This window comes from Etheostoma cragini, chromosome 4, assembly GCF_013103735.1.
Source record: "Etheostoma cragini isolate CJK2018 chromosome 4, CSU_Ecrag_1.0, whole genome shotgun sequence".
NCBI lineage: Eukaryota > Metazoa > Chordata > Actinopteri > Perciformes > Percidae > Etheostoma > Etheostoma cragini.
The window spans coordinates 2,305,615-2,320,698 of record NC_048410.1 but is presented as its reverse complement, the minus strand read 5'-3'; the positions used below and the strand labels follow the sequence as shown (position 1 = coordinate 2,320,698).

The following is a 15,084-nucleotide window of genomic DNA, read 5'->3' as shown; positions in this document are numbered from 1 at the left end:
GGGGGGGGGGTCAGAGTAAATACTGCTGGAGGAACAGGGTAAAGGTACAGGAGGGTCAGAGTAAATACTTCTGGAGGAACAGGATACAGGTACAGGAGGGTCAGAGTAAATACTGCTTGAAGGAGGAACAAAGTACTTTTTTTCTTTTTGATACTGCTTTTTTCCAAATAATTGTTTATTTCTTACACTTCACTGTAACTTTTATTGTTGTATTTCATCTTCTTCTTTTTTAGCTGTTTGTTTATTTATTTATATAATTTGCTTTCATGTTTTATTTAAAGCACTTAACACAGTGTATATACATATACTATACACATAAAGCTGCCTTGCCTTACAGATACAGCGGGGTCAGAGTAAATACTGACTGTCGTCTTCCTTCTTGAAGACAATATGGAGGTCATGGGAGACATTGTGGATTTTTATATTACCTCGTAGGTAAACCTACGAGGGTTGAATAAGGAACTAGTCTTGCATGTATATCTTCTATATAATGACACATAAGCCCAGACCATTACATGCATGTCAATATGAATGAGACAACATCCAGTATCCTAGCTGTCTGTCTGTCTGTCTGTCTGTCTGTCTGTCTGTCTGTCTGTCTGTCGGTCGGTCGTATTCAGGTGCAGCTACAACTTCACAGTGACCTAAATTTGAGATGTGCATTTCTACCTGTGTGTGTTCCACTCCGGCCTCCTCTTGTCTCTCCTGCTCCTATCTGTCCTGGCAAATGCCTGATATGGGTCTCCACCTCCTCCTGGCAGACAGATGTTCTCCTTGCCGGCTCTCACCGCTGGGTTCCTGCAGTTTGGAGGAGCAGCGGACAGAGGAGGGGGCGGCTGGTACTGTGCAGAGACGTCAGGGGTCTGAACGCTGTCTGATCTGAGCGGGAGAGTGGGAGCTGCTTGAGCGCGCACACGCACACACACACACACACACACACACACACACACACACACACACACACACACACACACACACACACACACACAATTAAACCACTCCTCGTCTTTTCTAAGAAAGAAGGCCAAGTCTGTCTTATCCAAGATACATCTTAAAATACAGACTTGGCGTAATTACAGGAAAGCCTAGCTTTACTTGTTATCGGACGTTATCAAAAAAAGAGAAATGTTTACTGATGCACCTGCAATGAATGAAATGCAGAGAAGAATTAAACTACGAGAGCAACTGTCTCCACATAATCACCTGCTGAGTGTTAAACGGTTATTTATTTGTGCTCTAAAACAATCATATAAAAACTTTTATTTCTCTCATTCACAGCACCGTTACGCTCTCTCTCTCTCTCTCTCTCTCCCACTGCGGCAGAAGTAGCCGCAAGCATCATGAACAGTAGTATTGGCTGTGGTAGCTGTAGTAGTAATAGCTGAGTTACCTGTCTGTACAGCTGAGTCTTTGTAACGGTTGACTTCCTCCTCCTCCTCCTCCTCCTCCTCCTCCTCCTCCTCCTCCTCCAAACACTCACCCTGCCTGGTAACTGCTGAACACAACACACAAACAAAGTGGTAATAAAAACAACAACATGCTGTTTTTAAGGTCTCTTTCCCACCTGTCGATAAAGGGTTACGAACGTTTTTTCAACCTTATTTTCCTATGCTTTTGTGTCTAAGTGTGTGACAGATGGGAACAGTATTAAGCGAGATTGCTGCAGTCGGCAACTGCAAAACAAGCTACAATGTAAGTGAAGAGGGCAATTGTCCAGCTTGTATTTACCTTAACAAAAGTGCTTGTTTTGCCACTGACAGGCTCAGAATAATATGACAACATTAAGGAAAGTATTTCTAAGCAGGTTGGCCTTTCTGTTAAAGAGTAAGATCCTTTTGCTAAACATGACAACACCCGCGAAAATCCGTTCGCTAAACCCACCAGACTCCATGTAAATAAACAGTGATTTTAGCATCATAAAATACACTTCATTCAGAGTCAACGGCAACAAAATAAAAATATGAAAAGCCGTTGTGGATTGTCTTTCCACTTTCCAAAAAACGGTAGTTACCCTTTAAGTCAGCACTAGACGTTCCATAGGCGGAAAGTAGTTAATAGTATAGTATTAACAGTAGTTAATACTATAGTATATCCATTATGTGTTTCTTCTCCATCACATGCAGCATTAGTTAAGAGCTATGATATGTAAAGATTTTGCTAACAATCCATTTATAAAAAACTGTAATTGTTTAAGATGGTGGTTCCCAACCTTTTTGGCTCAAGATTCCTTATGAAAAATGTATTTCATAACCTTGCACTGTAGCTGGATTCTAGTGATATCACAAGATAATGCAAGATGTGCAGAATTGTACAAAAATCCATCTTGTCAGGCTTCAGATAATGCGTTTGTGTCCAAATTGCAGCAGAACCATGCAGTACATTTATCTGTGGTATATTTTTACACTATTGTATTGGGACGTATACTTAAGTAAAAGACCACTACAGAGTATGATTGACAGCCTTTACAACTTAAGAATGTTTGTTTGGGGTCAGTTTTACGTAGTTCAATTGTTTGGATCTGTATTGCACTAATATTAGAATAGAAGCTCTGCTCACTGCTGGGCTGCTGCGTCTCCTGCTGTCTCTGGACGTCGTCTTTCTTTGGCTGCGCTGCCAGGGGGCTCGACTACACACACAGACACACAGACACAGACACACACACACACACACAAGTTAGACACTGACACAACTGCAACTACAGCAAATTTCACTTTTGCCCTCTTCATATTTTCAATGTGGAGAAATAACTCTAGGGGTGAAGAATTGTTGGCTCTTTGTATCCTGACCTTCTGCTTCTCCCACCGTGTGTCCAGGTCGTGCCGTCTCTCCAGCATCTCCCTCTCCAGCGCCACCCTCCTCTCTTCCTCTTCCTCCAACTCTCTCCTCCTCGCCTCCTCTTGCTCCCTCCGCCGCCGCCGCTCCTCCACCTGTGCCTCGATCGCTTGCTGGGTAAGGAGACAGGAGAGATGGTCAAATATCTGTGAAGTGATAAAACCTTGCTCTCCTCCTTCCTACTGCTGCAGCTGTTTGACCATCCTCCTCTTCCTCCTTCTCCTACCTGCTGCTCCAGCTGTTTAAGCCTCCTCCTCTCTCTTTCTTCTATCTGAGCGGGGTCCAGCAGGGCGGTCATGGTCCTCAGATAGCTGGACAAAACACAGTACAACAAAGAACACTTAACATTTAATCATACACATCTGGAGCGAGCCTCGTTCCAGATGTGTTTCACTGCCCTCATCTATCAGTGATGTGATATGTCTGGTTGGAAGCAGAACTAAGCCAATCATAGCTTTGTAGGTTGGATTAAGAATGGCAACGTTAAATAGGAAAGGTGGGACAAGAGCTTTTCAAGCCACAAGTAAATCTCATGTCTTTGCTATGAAATCCAGAGTCAAGTCCAACAAGTCCCAAGCCAAGACCAACGAGACCCAGGTCAAGTCCAAGGCCTAAACATTGTGTTTCAAGTCCTGAACAAGTCATTCTGCGCCCTTTATGAAAGTGAATACCATTTTAAAGCAGCTACTTTCAATATTTTTCTAAACTGGATCAACAGAAGTATATTTCCAAGATAAGCCCTGACACGTCAGGCCCCGTCCGCTCCTTGTGTGTTGCTGTTCTTAAAATCCCATGGCTGCGGGGAGCGACGGGAGCTATCAAGCTAAATAGTGAAAATAGCATGTGTTGAAGAGAATTTGGATTGTACAAGTGCATTGTGGAAGAGCAAATTACTTTTAACCATATATCCAGCTAATTCAAATAGCTCACGCTACTATATTGTTTGAACAGTTAACTTCAGCATGCATGGTTACAGAGGGTGGTTACAGTGAAAACGGTGAGCTGCTGATGGTGAAATGTCATCAACAGGAAATTATGTTTGAATTTTACAGACACATTTCCATAACCTGTGCCTCCTGTTGTTTCATCTTTCAGTCCTCCCTCCTACCTGGGTCTGGTTGGGTATCCACTGGTTGTGTCTAAGCTGGCTCCGCCCACACTCTCTGCTCCACAGCTGCTTGTGGCCTCCCAGACCAGGGACAGGCTGGACGAGGGCTCCCACTCCCCTTGCTCAGAGCCATTGGATGGGGCTGGAGGTGGAGCTGACGGAGCTGAAGGCGCTGCAGTCTGGGAAGGAGGCCGTCTCTGCATTGAGTCAAAGTGTGTAGCCCAGAGCTCATGGTCCTCTTTCTACAAAGACACATTCATAAAATAAAGCAATTAATATAAAAGACAGTGAAACATTAACATGTCTCTACTTACTTGGCTCTGGTCTCTACTGTACCTGGTCTCTACTGTACCTAGCTCTGGTCTCTGTGTCTCTACTATACCTGGCTCTGGTCTCTACTTTACCTGGTCTCTACTATACCTGGCTCTGGTCTCTACTGTACCTGGTCTCTACTGTCCCTGGTCTCTAATGTCCCTGGTCTCTACTGTACATGGCTCTGGTCTCTACTGTGTCTCTATTCTACCTGGCTCTGGTCTCTACTGTACCTGGTCTCCACTGTCCCTGGTCTCTACTGTACCTGGCTCTGGTCTCTACTGTGTCTCTACTGTACCTGGTCTCTACTGTACCTGGTCTCCGCTGTCCCTGGTCTCTACTGTGTCTCTACTGTCCCTGGTCTCTACTGTACCTGGTCTCTACTGTGTCTCCACTGTACCTGGCTCTGCAGCAGTTTCTCTTGTTTCCTGCGTTCACTCATCTCCTCTCTCTGTCTGTCCAGGTCCTCCAGCCAGCGTCTCCTCTGCTCCTCTCTCCTCTCGACAGTCAGCACCTCCTCCATCGGGGTGACCTCCTTCAGAGACAACACAGTTTGGGACGTTTGATCAAATTTAAATCTGTGGCACAGAGGAATAACATTTCAAGCTTTGGATACACAGATACAAGAGAATTCACTCAGTGCCTTTACATGCACTTCAGTAACATGTCTATAGTCAGCTTTCTGCCGCAACCTCATTTCTCAATTGTAATTTATAACTTATGGTCTCTGAAGTAGGAGCAGAAAAGACCCGTCGTTTGTAGCTGCTGTAATTGTGTAAAAACACCCACCAATCATAACCTTCAAGGTCTACTTGGAAAGAACCAATGAAATGCCTCCTTGCGCAGCGGTGTTTACACTACCCCTGCTATGCTATGTATGTACCTGAACTCCAAGCGCCGCATTGTTAACAGTAGCTGGGAGTTATGGGGTTAGACGGAGCCCAGAGGAGATGCTACTTTTAAATTTAGCTAGCTTTTTAAAATGACCAACCTTGGCTTTAACTAATTTCCATGTCATTTCTTCATCCTGTTTCTAACATGTTAACATGTGCAGGAACAGAGTTTGGAGTATCACTGTGTCGGCAGTGTGGAGGGATGAAAGAAAGAGAAAATACTATATCCTGGTGCTGTTATCTGGTGCCAACCAGGCTTAATCTGGTTTGTGTTCGCTTGGATGAACAATCAAACACAAAGGAGAAAACGCTGTAGTGTGCGGATATGCTGCCCAGGTTTACTTCACAGGTCAGATTTACCCCGAGTCTGAGGCTCGATCTGATGGCTGCAGGCTGATCTCTGTAGCTGACGGAGCTCTGAACTGAGAACACACTCTCTGTGTCCTCCTCCGCCTGAAAAACACACACACACACACACACACACACACACACACACACACACACACACACACACACACACACACACACACACACACACACACACACACACACACACACACACACACACACACACACACACACACAATTGAACTCTCTGACGTGAGCTGTACATTTCACTGATTATAATTTAGTGAACTTGGTAAAAAGTGGACGAATCAAAGTTGGGGACAAATATGCAGTGTGCAACGCATGTTTCATAAACCAAACACTATAGCTCATTGTGTCATAATAATCAATACATAAAGGTTGCAATTGATTCTAAAATAAAAAGTTATAGTAGGAAAAGATTATGAAAAAGTGGATTTCTTCTTTATTTTATTATTTTACTTCAGATGACAGCATGAAATGTAACTAACATTAAAAGTAGTATTAAATTCAAGATCTTCCATGTTATCCATACGGCTTAAATAAAACTTGCTCCAGAGTATGTTACTGAACTACTAATGTCGTATCCTCCTGCTAGGCCCTTCAAGTCGACCTGAACAGGGCCAAATAAAACACAAGGGGGTTAACTGTCCTGGGTCCCAGCCTGTAGAGCCCTCTCCACCTGGGAGTCAGGGCAGCAAACTCTTAGATCTTCTACATCACAGCTGAAGACCTACCTTCTGTGCTTGAGTCTTGTACTCTATATTGAGTCGTGATGCTTTGATTTGTATGTGTGATCCGTTGTATTGCTTGTGTTGTAATCGTCTTCTGTTCTTGGTAATCTAGGGTTTGAAAGGTGCTATAGGCCTAAGTTTGGGTGATGTCGTTTTCTTTTGTCTGTGGCCCAACAGGTAAATTAGTTCTCCAAGCTAACGTTAGTGAAAGTGTTGACAAATGAAAACATCAAACAAAGTAAAACGTTTAAAGATCAGAAGGTGGAATATCTGCCGTACCTGGAGTCTGCCGGGAGCCGAACGCTGCTGCTGCTGCTTCAGTGCCACTTGTTCATCTAACACACACACACACACACACACACACACACACACACACACACACACTAATAATTGAACTCTCTGACGTGAGCTTTATATTTCCCTGATTATACTTTAGTCCCTAAATATTTAAAAAGGGGTGTGTGTGTGAACTGTGTTTCGTGTGTTTGTTCAGTCTATTTTTCACCCTCATATTGTGTCTGTATTTTATGTCTGTTGCTTTTGTCTAGTCAATTTGATTGTTATTGCCAAAAATCGTGTGTGGGGAGTATTGTGTGTGATTACATTTACAATAAGGATTGCGTTTAGGATGGGGTATGCATTATCTTTTTGAGGGTCTGGAAACTGGGGTTTAAATCATAGTACCATCAATGTAATTCTCTTCAACATTAAATAATTGTGACTAAATAATATATATAATAACAATAATATCAGCCAGGTTTTTTAAAGATCATCTTTAATAGATTAACACTCAAAAACTCGTCTGATTTGTCAGGACTGGGTGAGTGTGGTTTGATCAGATTTGATTGACGGTGGCTAAACAACCCACCAACTGCCAAATTCTCAGATTTCAACTTGTTAAATAATTAATATTTCTTCTTCTCTCCTCTGTGACAGTAATCTGAAGATCATTGAGTTGTGAACAAAGCAAGACACAGGAGGACGTCATCTTGGGCGTTTGGGAAACACCAATCCACATTTTACACTATTTTCTGACATTTTAGAGACCAAAACAACTAATCGATTAATCTAGAAACAATCAACTTATTAAACGACTATGAAAATAATCGTTAGTTGAAGACCTACACTATAATGAATACAAACATGCGTCAGTGGAGTTTTAAAATGTGTGTGTGTGTGTGTGTGTGTTTATACCTAGCTCTCTCCTCCACTGAGCCTTCTTGGCTTCGATGGCTGCTCTCTTGTCCGACTGCCTGTCCTCCAGCCAGCTGAACGGACATCCAGACATCCTAAACAACAGCAGTAACGTTCTGTTTTTAACCGCCATTTTACATGCACAGACTTCTTTTTTCACTATTCTTTGGTTATCCTAGGCCCTCACTTCTTCTATAAGACTGCTGAAGACATGAAAGGGGAGAGAGGGGGGACAACAACAACGTGCCACAGGTCGGAGCCGTACCCACACACGTTGCACCGAGGAGTAAACCTCCACACATGTGCGCACGCCCCACCAGGTGAGCTACCGAGCTGCCCCATGCACAGACTTCTAAATACACAACAGCACACTACGGGAGCTTAAGGGACCGGACCTGCACGACATGCCTGTAACAGCAGAACCAAATGGGCAAGTTGGGAAACTAATTATCTCCTAACTAGCAAAATACTAGAATATTTTTGGTTATTTGGTTTTGTGATGAAGAGAAAACAAAGCATATAATTCCTCTAGAGGAAACATAATTTCCGATAATAATACTTAAACTATGAAAAGTTAAAAATGAAAAGTGTAATATTTTTTGTTTAGTATTAAGTAGTTAAGAGATGGGATGGCAAGAGTAAGCAAAAGTAAGATAAATGGTTCTAAAAACAGAGGACGGAGGCAGTAACGTCACAGCGTGTCTGTTGCTGTCTACAACAAATATAGTTTTTAGGAATAAACCTGCCTCCTGCGTGAACTGTCTGTAGCTAAAAAAGGGTTTACCTACGCTAATCTATTTTAAGGTCGGCCATAAAGGTCGTGCTTAAAGAGCCTAATAAATTCTAAAGTGGTACGCTGTGTGAAAGGTTTGAGAACCTAACCTACTAATGCACCTGTAAGCCGTACTGAACACCTAACATCTTTTTGTGTGTCCATTAACAGTGAAGACATGAAGAAGTGGAACAACAGGTGTGGTTGACCTCTGACCCTCACCACTGTTTAACTGTATTCATAGTGATTTATTTCATTTTCAATGTCGTCTTAATGGGACTGCATCCAGAGAGAATCTAGGTGTCTCTGCACAGAAGCTTGTTGATGCAGGCTCCTTACCTGTTGTCTTTATTCTGTGATCTTCCAATTGTATCTGTTCCTTCTCCTCTGTCTTCCTCCTTCATCTCTCCTCCTCCTCCTCCTCCTCCTCCTCCTCCTCCTCCATTCATTGAGGAGACAGACTTTGAGTCAGTTTGATTCCCTAACAGAGAAGAAGACATGAAGTTGTACATTATAATGACAAAGAGGGAAATTCTACAAAGTAGTAGAGCTGAAACGATTGTTCAATTAATCAATTAATTGTCCATTATATAATTAATCGCCAACTATTTTGATGGTCGGTTAATTGCTTTCATGGAGTCATTTTTTTTTACGAAAATAAAATTAAAAGTTCTATGACCCCAGCTCCTTAAATGTGAGTAAACTGAATATCTTTGATTTGTGGACAAAAGAAGACATTTGAGGGCTTGGAAACACTGGTCGACATTTTAATCAATGGACTATGAATATAATTGTTAATTGCATCCCTAAAGTCTAGTGTCCGATACAGTTATGTCTGTTCCCGCTGTGCAGTGTAGCCACTATCACTGTAATTATTACCATCACTGCCTCTACCCTGGGTCCTGTGGTGGTCTGGGGGGTGTTGGCCATGGCTCGAGGTCTGGACTGTGTGAAGGATCTGCTGCAGCTGCTCATTGGTCAGACACACCACACTGTCCTTCAGTCCCACGTCCCCACTGGCCAGCGTGTCTTTTAGTTCCACCTTTCCACCGGCTTGAGCCTGTCCTGGTTTCCCATTGGTTCTCAGGGATCCAACAGTAGTGCTGTGTTTGTATCTGTCTGACTTCACCTACACACACACACACACACACACACACACACACACACACACACACACACACACACACACACACACACACACACACACACACACACACACACACACACACACACACACACACACACACACACACACACACACACGTGATGTCATGAGATAAAGAGTCAAGAGTGAAGCAGCGAAACGGGACACTGCATGACACTTACTTTGGCCACAACTTTGACGCTGCCCCCTTTGTTGTGCTCATGTGTCTTGGATGATGTCAGAGTGGTGCTCCTTCCCCCGGTGGTGGCGGGGTTGGTGGTGAAGGAGGCGGCTGCTCCTCCTGCCTTGCTCTTGGTTTCTCTTTGCCTCCCCGCTTGCTGCCGGGCTGGACGCTCCTCTCCATGCACCTCCTCCACACAGGACGGCTGTCTGGAGCCCAGGACACTACCCGCTCTGGGCCTGAAGGACAGCTGCTGGATGACGTTCAAATCAGAGAAAATTATAAAAGATAACACCAGGAAGGTGTAAGTGTTTCCTATTAGAGTGCGGATCGGGCCGGATTTTTCTGTCCGAGCCCGGCCCGCGTCGGACAGAGCAGTAACCGAACCCGACCCGAGCCCGACAGGCATTAAGATATTTCTGTCCGAGCCCGACACAGTTAAAATCGCATTTGTTTCTCATACTAATGACACATGTACGTTTGTTTGTGTGGAAAGCCCGCTTTTATTAAGCAAGTGTAGGAAGGGATTCGGAAATGTCAACAGATGAGCGCATCAATGCACACGGGGCAACAAGCGCCATTACCTCCATAATAAGCTGTTTTAAATTCAAAATGTTCAATGCCTTATCGCGCTGATGTAACCGAGCCCGACCCGAACCCGAGCATCCTTTCTAAACATCTGTTCCAACCCGGCCCGACCCGTCGGGTCCCGTTGGGTCCCGACGGGCTCGGGTCGGGTATCCATCCTCTATTTCCTATCAGCATTCATGATGATAATAAACATAAATCTGTGCTGTATACTGCAGTATGTGCCCAAAATTATGTAGATACCCAGAAGCTTTTATGGCTGTAAGGATGATTCGTACCTTTGCTGGAGTCTTCTCACCGCCTGCAGTAAAAGAAAGACGTGACAGTGAGCATCCATGAATCAAACACTTACTCACTCACTCGCTCACCCGCCTGCACGCACTCATGCGCACACACACACACACACACACACACACACACACACACACACACACACACACACATTTAAAAGGTTTAAAGGGGTTTGTTTATTTGCTTTTTACATATTATCTATATACAGTACACATATATTATACATATTTAATAATATATTATTAGCCTTTAATTTAGATAACATAAAAACAAATATTCCTACTTCAATAAAAGCTACTTTTACAATCACAATGTGTATCTCAAACAAAAGTAATGTGCAAAACTAATAATGTTACATTTTAAATTGAATTATCACTGCATGTAACTGAAATACAGTTAACTTAAAAAAGCAAAATACACAAAATGATTACTTACTCATTTTCTGTCATTTAACTAACCGATCAACTTATGATTTCAGCAAAGATCAATTTTATATATACGTATTAGGGATCGACCAAATTTTTATTTTCATCAGCCTTAGCCAATGATGCGGCTGCCAATTTTCTTGAACCGATATTTGGAGCCGATACTGCTGTTGCTCCTTCAATTTGCCTCATAAAAATGTAAATCCTGCCACACTGGATTTGTTTGCGGAATCCGCTCTGCCATTTCTTTAAAAATAATAATCAAAAACACAAATCAGTGTCACTTCTGCAATCATCCAACAATCATATCAACCAAATGATGTGTGCAATGTGCATCATATGGATGGGTGCACTGCATATGGTTAACTGTGCAATGGTAAAAGGCTTGTATCAACATCTATATCTGAGCCTTGATGATTGATTGCCTGCTGACATTTTATAAGACAGATATAACCAGGTCATCACAAAATGTCTTTTGTCAACACATTTAAATAATTTAAGAAAACAATAAACCTGAAAAGTAGCCACTGAAATAAAGTGCTTAATTTGTAATTATGGACTGTCATGGTGCTAGTGGTGGTGGTGGGGGTGGTGGGGGTGTGGGGGTGGGGGGGTGGGGGGGCGGGGGTGCATGGTCTGCACGTGAACTGCAGCATCTCCAGCAACGCAGAGCTGCCTGTGGACGCTTGTCTGTAAATAATGACGGGAAAAACTATCGGCAAACACAGCAGCCGCTCAGCCAGACGATATCCTGTACATTATATTTCGATATATATAATATATATGTTCTAAGTAAAGAAAAGGCCTCACCATGAGTGAGTAAAATCAATTTGGGTTTTCCATTTTCAAGTTCGAACAGCAGGCCATCTCTGTTCACAAAAAAGGGGAAACGTCAGCAAACAGAAGAAACACAATAAGCGTAAAAGTAATAAGTAGACTGAAAATGTTATTGTGTGTAAAGTACCAGTTCTTTTAGTGTTTTCACCTCTCAGTTTTATAAAACCGATTAACTAAACTTAACAGACAGGTCTGTGAGTTAGTGTTGGAGCCAGTAGTAACTGGAGGGTCTCAGCTTTCAATATTTCAACAGTTGGAATATTTATTCATTTATGACATTTCAGTCTGTTCAGTCGTCCTTTATCAGATCTTTTGCATGACTGACGACCAAACCCCTGTCTCATTCAGGAAATTTCCACAATCATATAATTTGTGTGGTCATTTCGGTGCAAAGACCCAGGTTTCTTTTGTGATGACATTGTTGGTTGAATATGAGTGAACGTGTGTTTATGTACTGTATTTACCTGTAAGTGCCTCTGTGTCTATTTGAAACCGTGCTGCTGCCACTTGCCAGGACACTCTTGAAAAAGAGATTTTTAATCTCAAGGAGTTTTTTATCCTGGTTAAATAAAGGCGGGAATGAATAAAAAAAAAAGACATATACTTGCCTGCCAGTGCCTTTGGTCTTAAATTACCAAATTTCTTGTTGCTTGAAAACAGACTACTTCTTTTAATTTTTTTTTACTTTTGTGACACTGAGATATTGAGAGAGAACAGTACACACTGTATCACGTTGCCAGGTTATAACAATATGTACCAAACAGCAAAACGCACACAATGGGTAAACCCACTGCCTCTACCTCACTGGCTGGCTCACACTTATCCAATACTGCCCCACATACATTTATGCCTACATGCATGATCTATATACAATCTCAAATACCTGTATATTTTATATTACTGTATTACAGTAAATTATTATTAATGCTTTTTACACTTCTTTTAGATGCTAAACTGCATTTCATTGTCTCAGTACTTGCACTACGTGCAATGACAATACAGTTTAATTCAATAATGTTGACTCTAGCAGATATAATATTTAACAACGGTAAAGATTTTAATTTCCTACTCTGTTTTTCACGCTTGGCCTTTTGGCCTGAAATACTGCTTTAACAAAGTTCCCATGAACGCCACACCACACCTGCAACTCATCACTGACATGTCTTATGTCATTAAAAGGTCTGTGATTGTATGTTACTTTTCATTTTAACACGCTGACGAACCGACAGATTTAACCCTGGAGGCCATGCATTTAATTAAATGCAATTATAGTAATTATTTGTATTTATTGACGTTATACTCTAGACACAAGGTGACTTGTAATTTCTTTTTTATTTCCATGAAAGGACTGAAGCTCATCATTGTTTGACTGATTTCGCCCGCGTCTCTAGTCGAGTAATTACAACCAATACCAAAAGCTGTGTCGCTGAAAGGCTGAACCACGTACAGCCAAGACGACTCCTGTTTCTACTGTGCACGTTTGGTCAATAATGATGCGTAGTGTTTTACGAAATGACTTTGTTTTGGTTCACAGTTTTGGTCACAAGCTAACATATATCCCCATTCATTTCACTGCGACACATTAGCCTTTAGCTAGATATCACGTTAACGTTACTAGCTAACGTCAATGGTAGCCTACGTTCTCATATGTATGAAAAAGAAGAAATAACTCACCCGAGATTCATGCCGATATATATCGACGGCAACACGTTTAACGACAACTTTATAAAGACATTACCATGCGATTAATACATAATTTATGATGTAATCAAAACGCTTCTGTCCAGCTCTTGACCAAGGACGTATGAAGAGATCTGACCGCTTTGCCAGTTACACGCCAGTTCGACCAGTTCCTGGTTGGTAAATTGTGTCAGTTGGTTGCTGACAACAACCAAGAACGGCTTCACCGATTGGTTGATTCTGTTTAACTGTAAAATCACCGGCCAATGAAATTTGGATTTGGACGTTCACGCTGGACGGTGGTGCATTTACGGGGACTGGGAATTTATTTGAAACGACAGAACCAGTTAGCCAAAATGTAACGATTATTACGCTACGTCTTCTTCTTACTACTACTACTACTACTATTACAACTACTACTACTACTGCTACTTCTACTACTACTACTACTACTACTACTACTACTAACGGTAACTATTTCTTAACGATCACGGAAGATACCTTTATACTCTAACGTTATTACCATTATATAGGGACAACGAATGTTAACGCAGAACCACATACTGTATGCCTAAAAAATGCCAGTGAAGGCAACCCTCTATCTGAAAAAACAGAAATATTTACAGTTAGTAAATACCATACCATAGAATTAACTATTTTTCATGATAAATACTTTATATACCTTTTGTTTACATTACTAAAGTTAGTATATATATTATATAAATCTTTATATAAGACTACATATATTATACCCCTATTTTTATTTTATTATAACATGTATTACATAGTATTATACTATGATTATTTATTAAATATTGTTATGTTATATAATATTGTTTATATACTATATGTATACAGTATATAGTATAGTATATATACTATATATGTATATATCACGATTATTATATATGAAACGCATGCATATGTTTTCATACATTTTAATGTAAGTTGTAATTATTATTCCTACTTACTTGCATTATATAATGTTTATTACAAACATTGCACATAACAAAACATTAGTGTATGTGCAATGTTTGTAGTAAACATTTTATAATGCAAGTAAGTAAGAATAATAATCACAACTTACATCGTTTTTGAGATTTTCATTTCTCGATCAATTGTTTTTTGAAGGTAGACATTTGCAGATGTATTTTCACAATGATTTTATATTGCAAGGTAATGCACCTCAATGTAAACTATGTAGTCATTTGGTTTGATATCTGATTTTATTTCATTAAAATGTGAATTGTATGTGTTTTCCACTTCTTAAGCACTTTCACTACTTCAAAATTGACTGTGCAAATGGTTCTTTCATTTGGTCGGTTCTTCCACCTCTGACGTTAGACGAAAATACGTTTTGAATTGTATTCACAAGACTTTCAAATAATATTTCTAACATTAACTCAACCGTCTCTTTCCCTAAACATGACTGTGCTTCACTGGTTAGTGAGTGCAGCGTGGAAGCAAGACATTTTGATAACTAACTGAGTCCCCTGAGCCTGTGGAGGAAGAGGAGACGGATGAGGACAGTGGAACCATGGACATATAAAGATAAACTCTTCATAGGTCTATGGGTAGAACCATGGAAATATAAAGATATCTTTATCTGTCTATGGTTAGAACCATGGACATATAAAGATATCTTTACCTGTCTATGGGTAGAACCATGGACATATAAAGATATCTTTATCTGTCTATGGGTAGAACCATGGACATATAAAGATAAA

General features: G+C 41.2%; 1 protein-coding gene across 1 annotated transcript in view; it reads right to left on the bottom strand.

Annotated features, from left to right (window-relative positions):
- ccdc66 (coiled-coil domain containing 66) overlaps positions 1-13,561 on the bottom strand; it is a 16,940-nt gene extending 3,379 nt beyond the window's left edge. The window contains exons 1-16 of the mRNA XM_034869475.1: positions 13,352-13,561; positions 11,651-11,709; positions 10,403-10,425; positions 9,538-9,786; positions 9,044-9,340; positions 8,551-8,774; positions 7,440-7,534; positions 6,525-6,580; positions 5,506-5,598; positions 4,653-4,787; positions 3,941-4,182; positions 3,059-3,143; positions 2,787-2,945; positions 2,557-2,626; positions 1,391-1,495; positions 670-904 (exon numbers count right to left, since the gene is read on the bottom strand). Coding sequence (XP_034725366.1) covers positions 670-904; positions 1,391-1,495; positions 2,557-2,626; positions 2,787-2,945; positions 3,059-3,143; positions 3,941-4,182; positions 4,653-4,787; positions 5,506-5,598; positions 6,525-6,580; positions 7,440-7,534; positions 8,551-8,774; positions 9,044-9,340; positions 9,538-9,786; positions 10,403-10,425; positions 11,651-11,709; positions 13,352-13,362 — 2,138 coding nt within the window. The 5' untranslated portion in view covers positions 13,363-13,561. The remainder of the gene's footprint in view (positions 1-669; positions 905-1,390; positions 1,496-2,556; positions 2,627-2,786; positions 2,946-3,058; positions 3,144-3,940; positions 4,183-4,652; positions 4,788-5,505; positions 5,599-6,524; positions 6,581-7,439; positions 7,535-8,550; positions 8,775-9,043; positions 9,341-9,537; positions 9,787-10,402; positions 10,426-11,650; positions 11,710-13,351) is intronic.
- Positions 13,562-15,084: the final 1,523 nt, after the last annotated feature.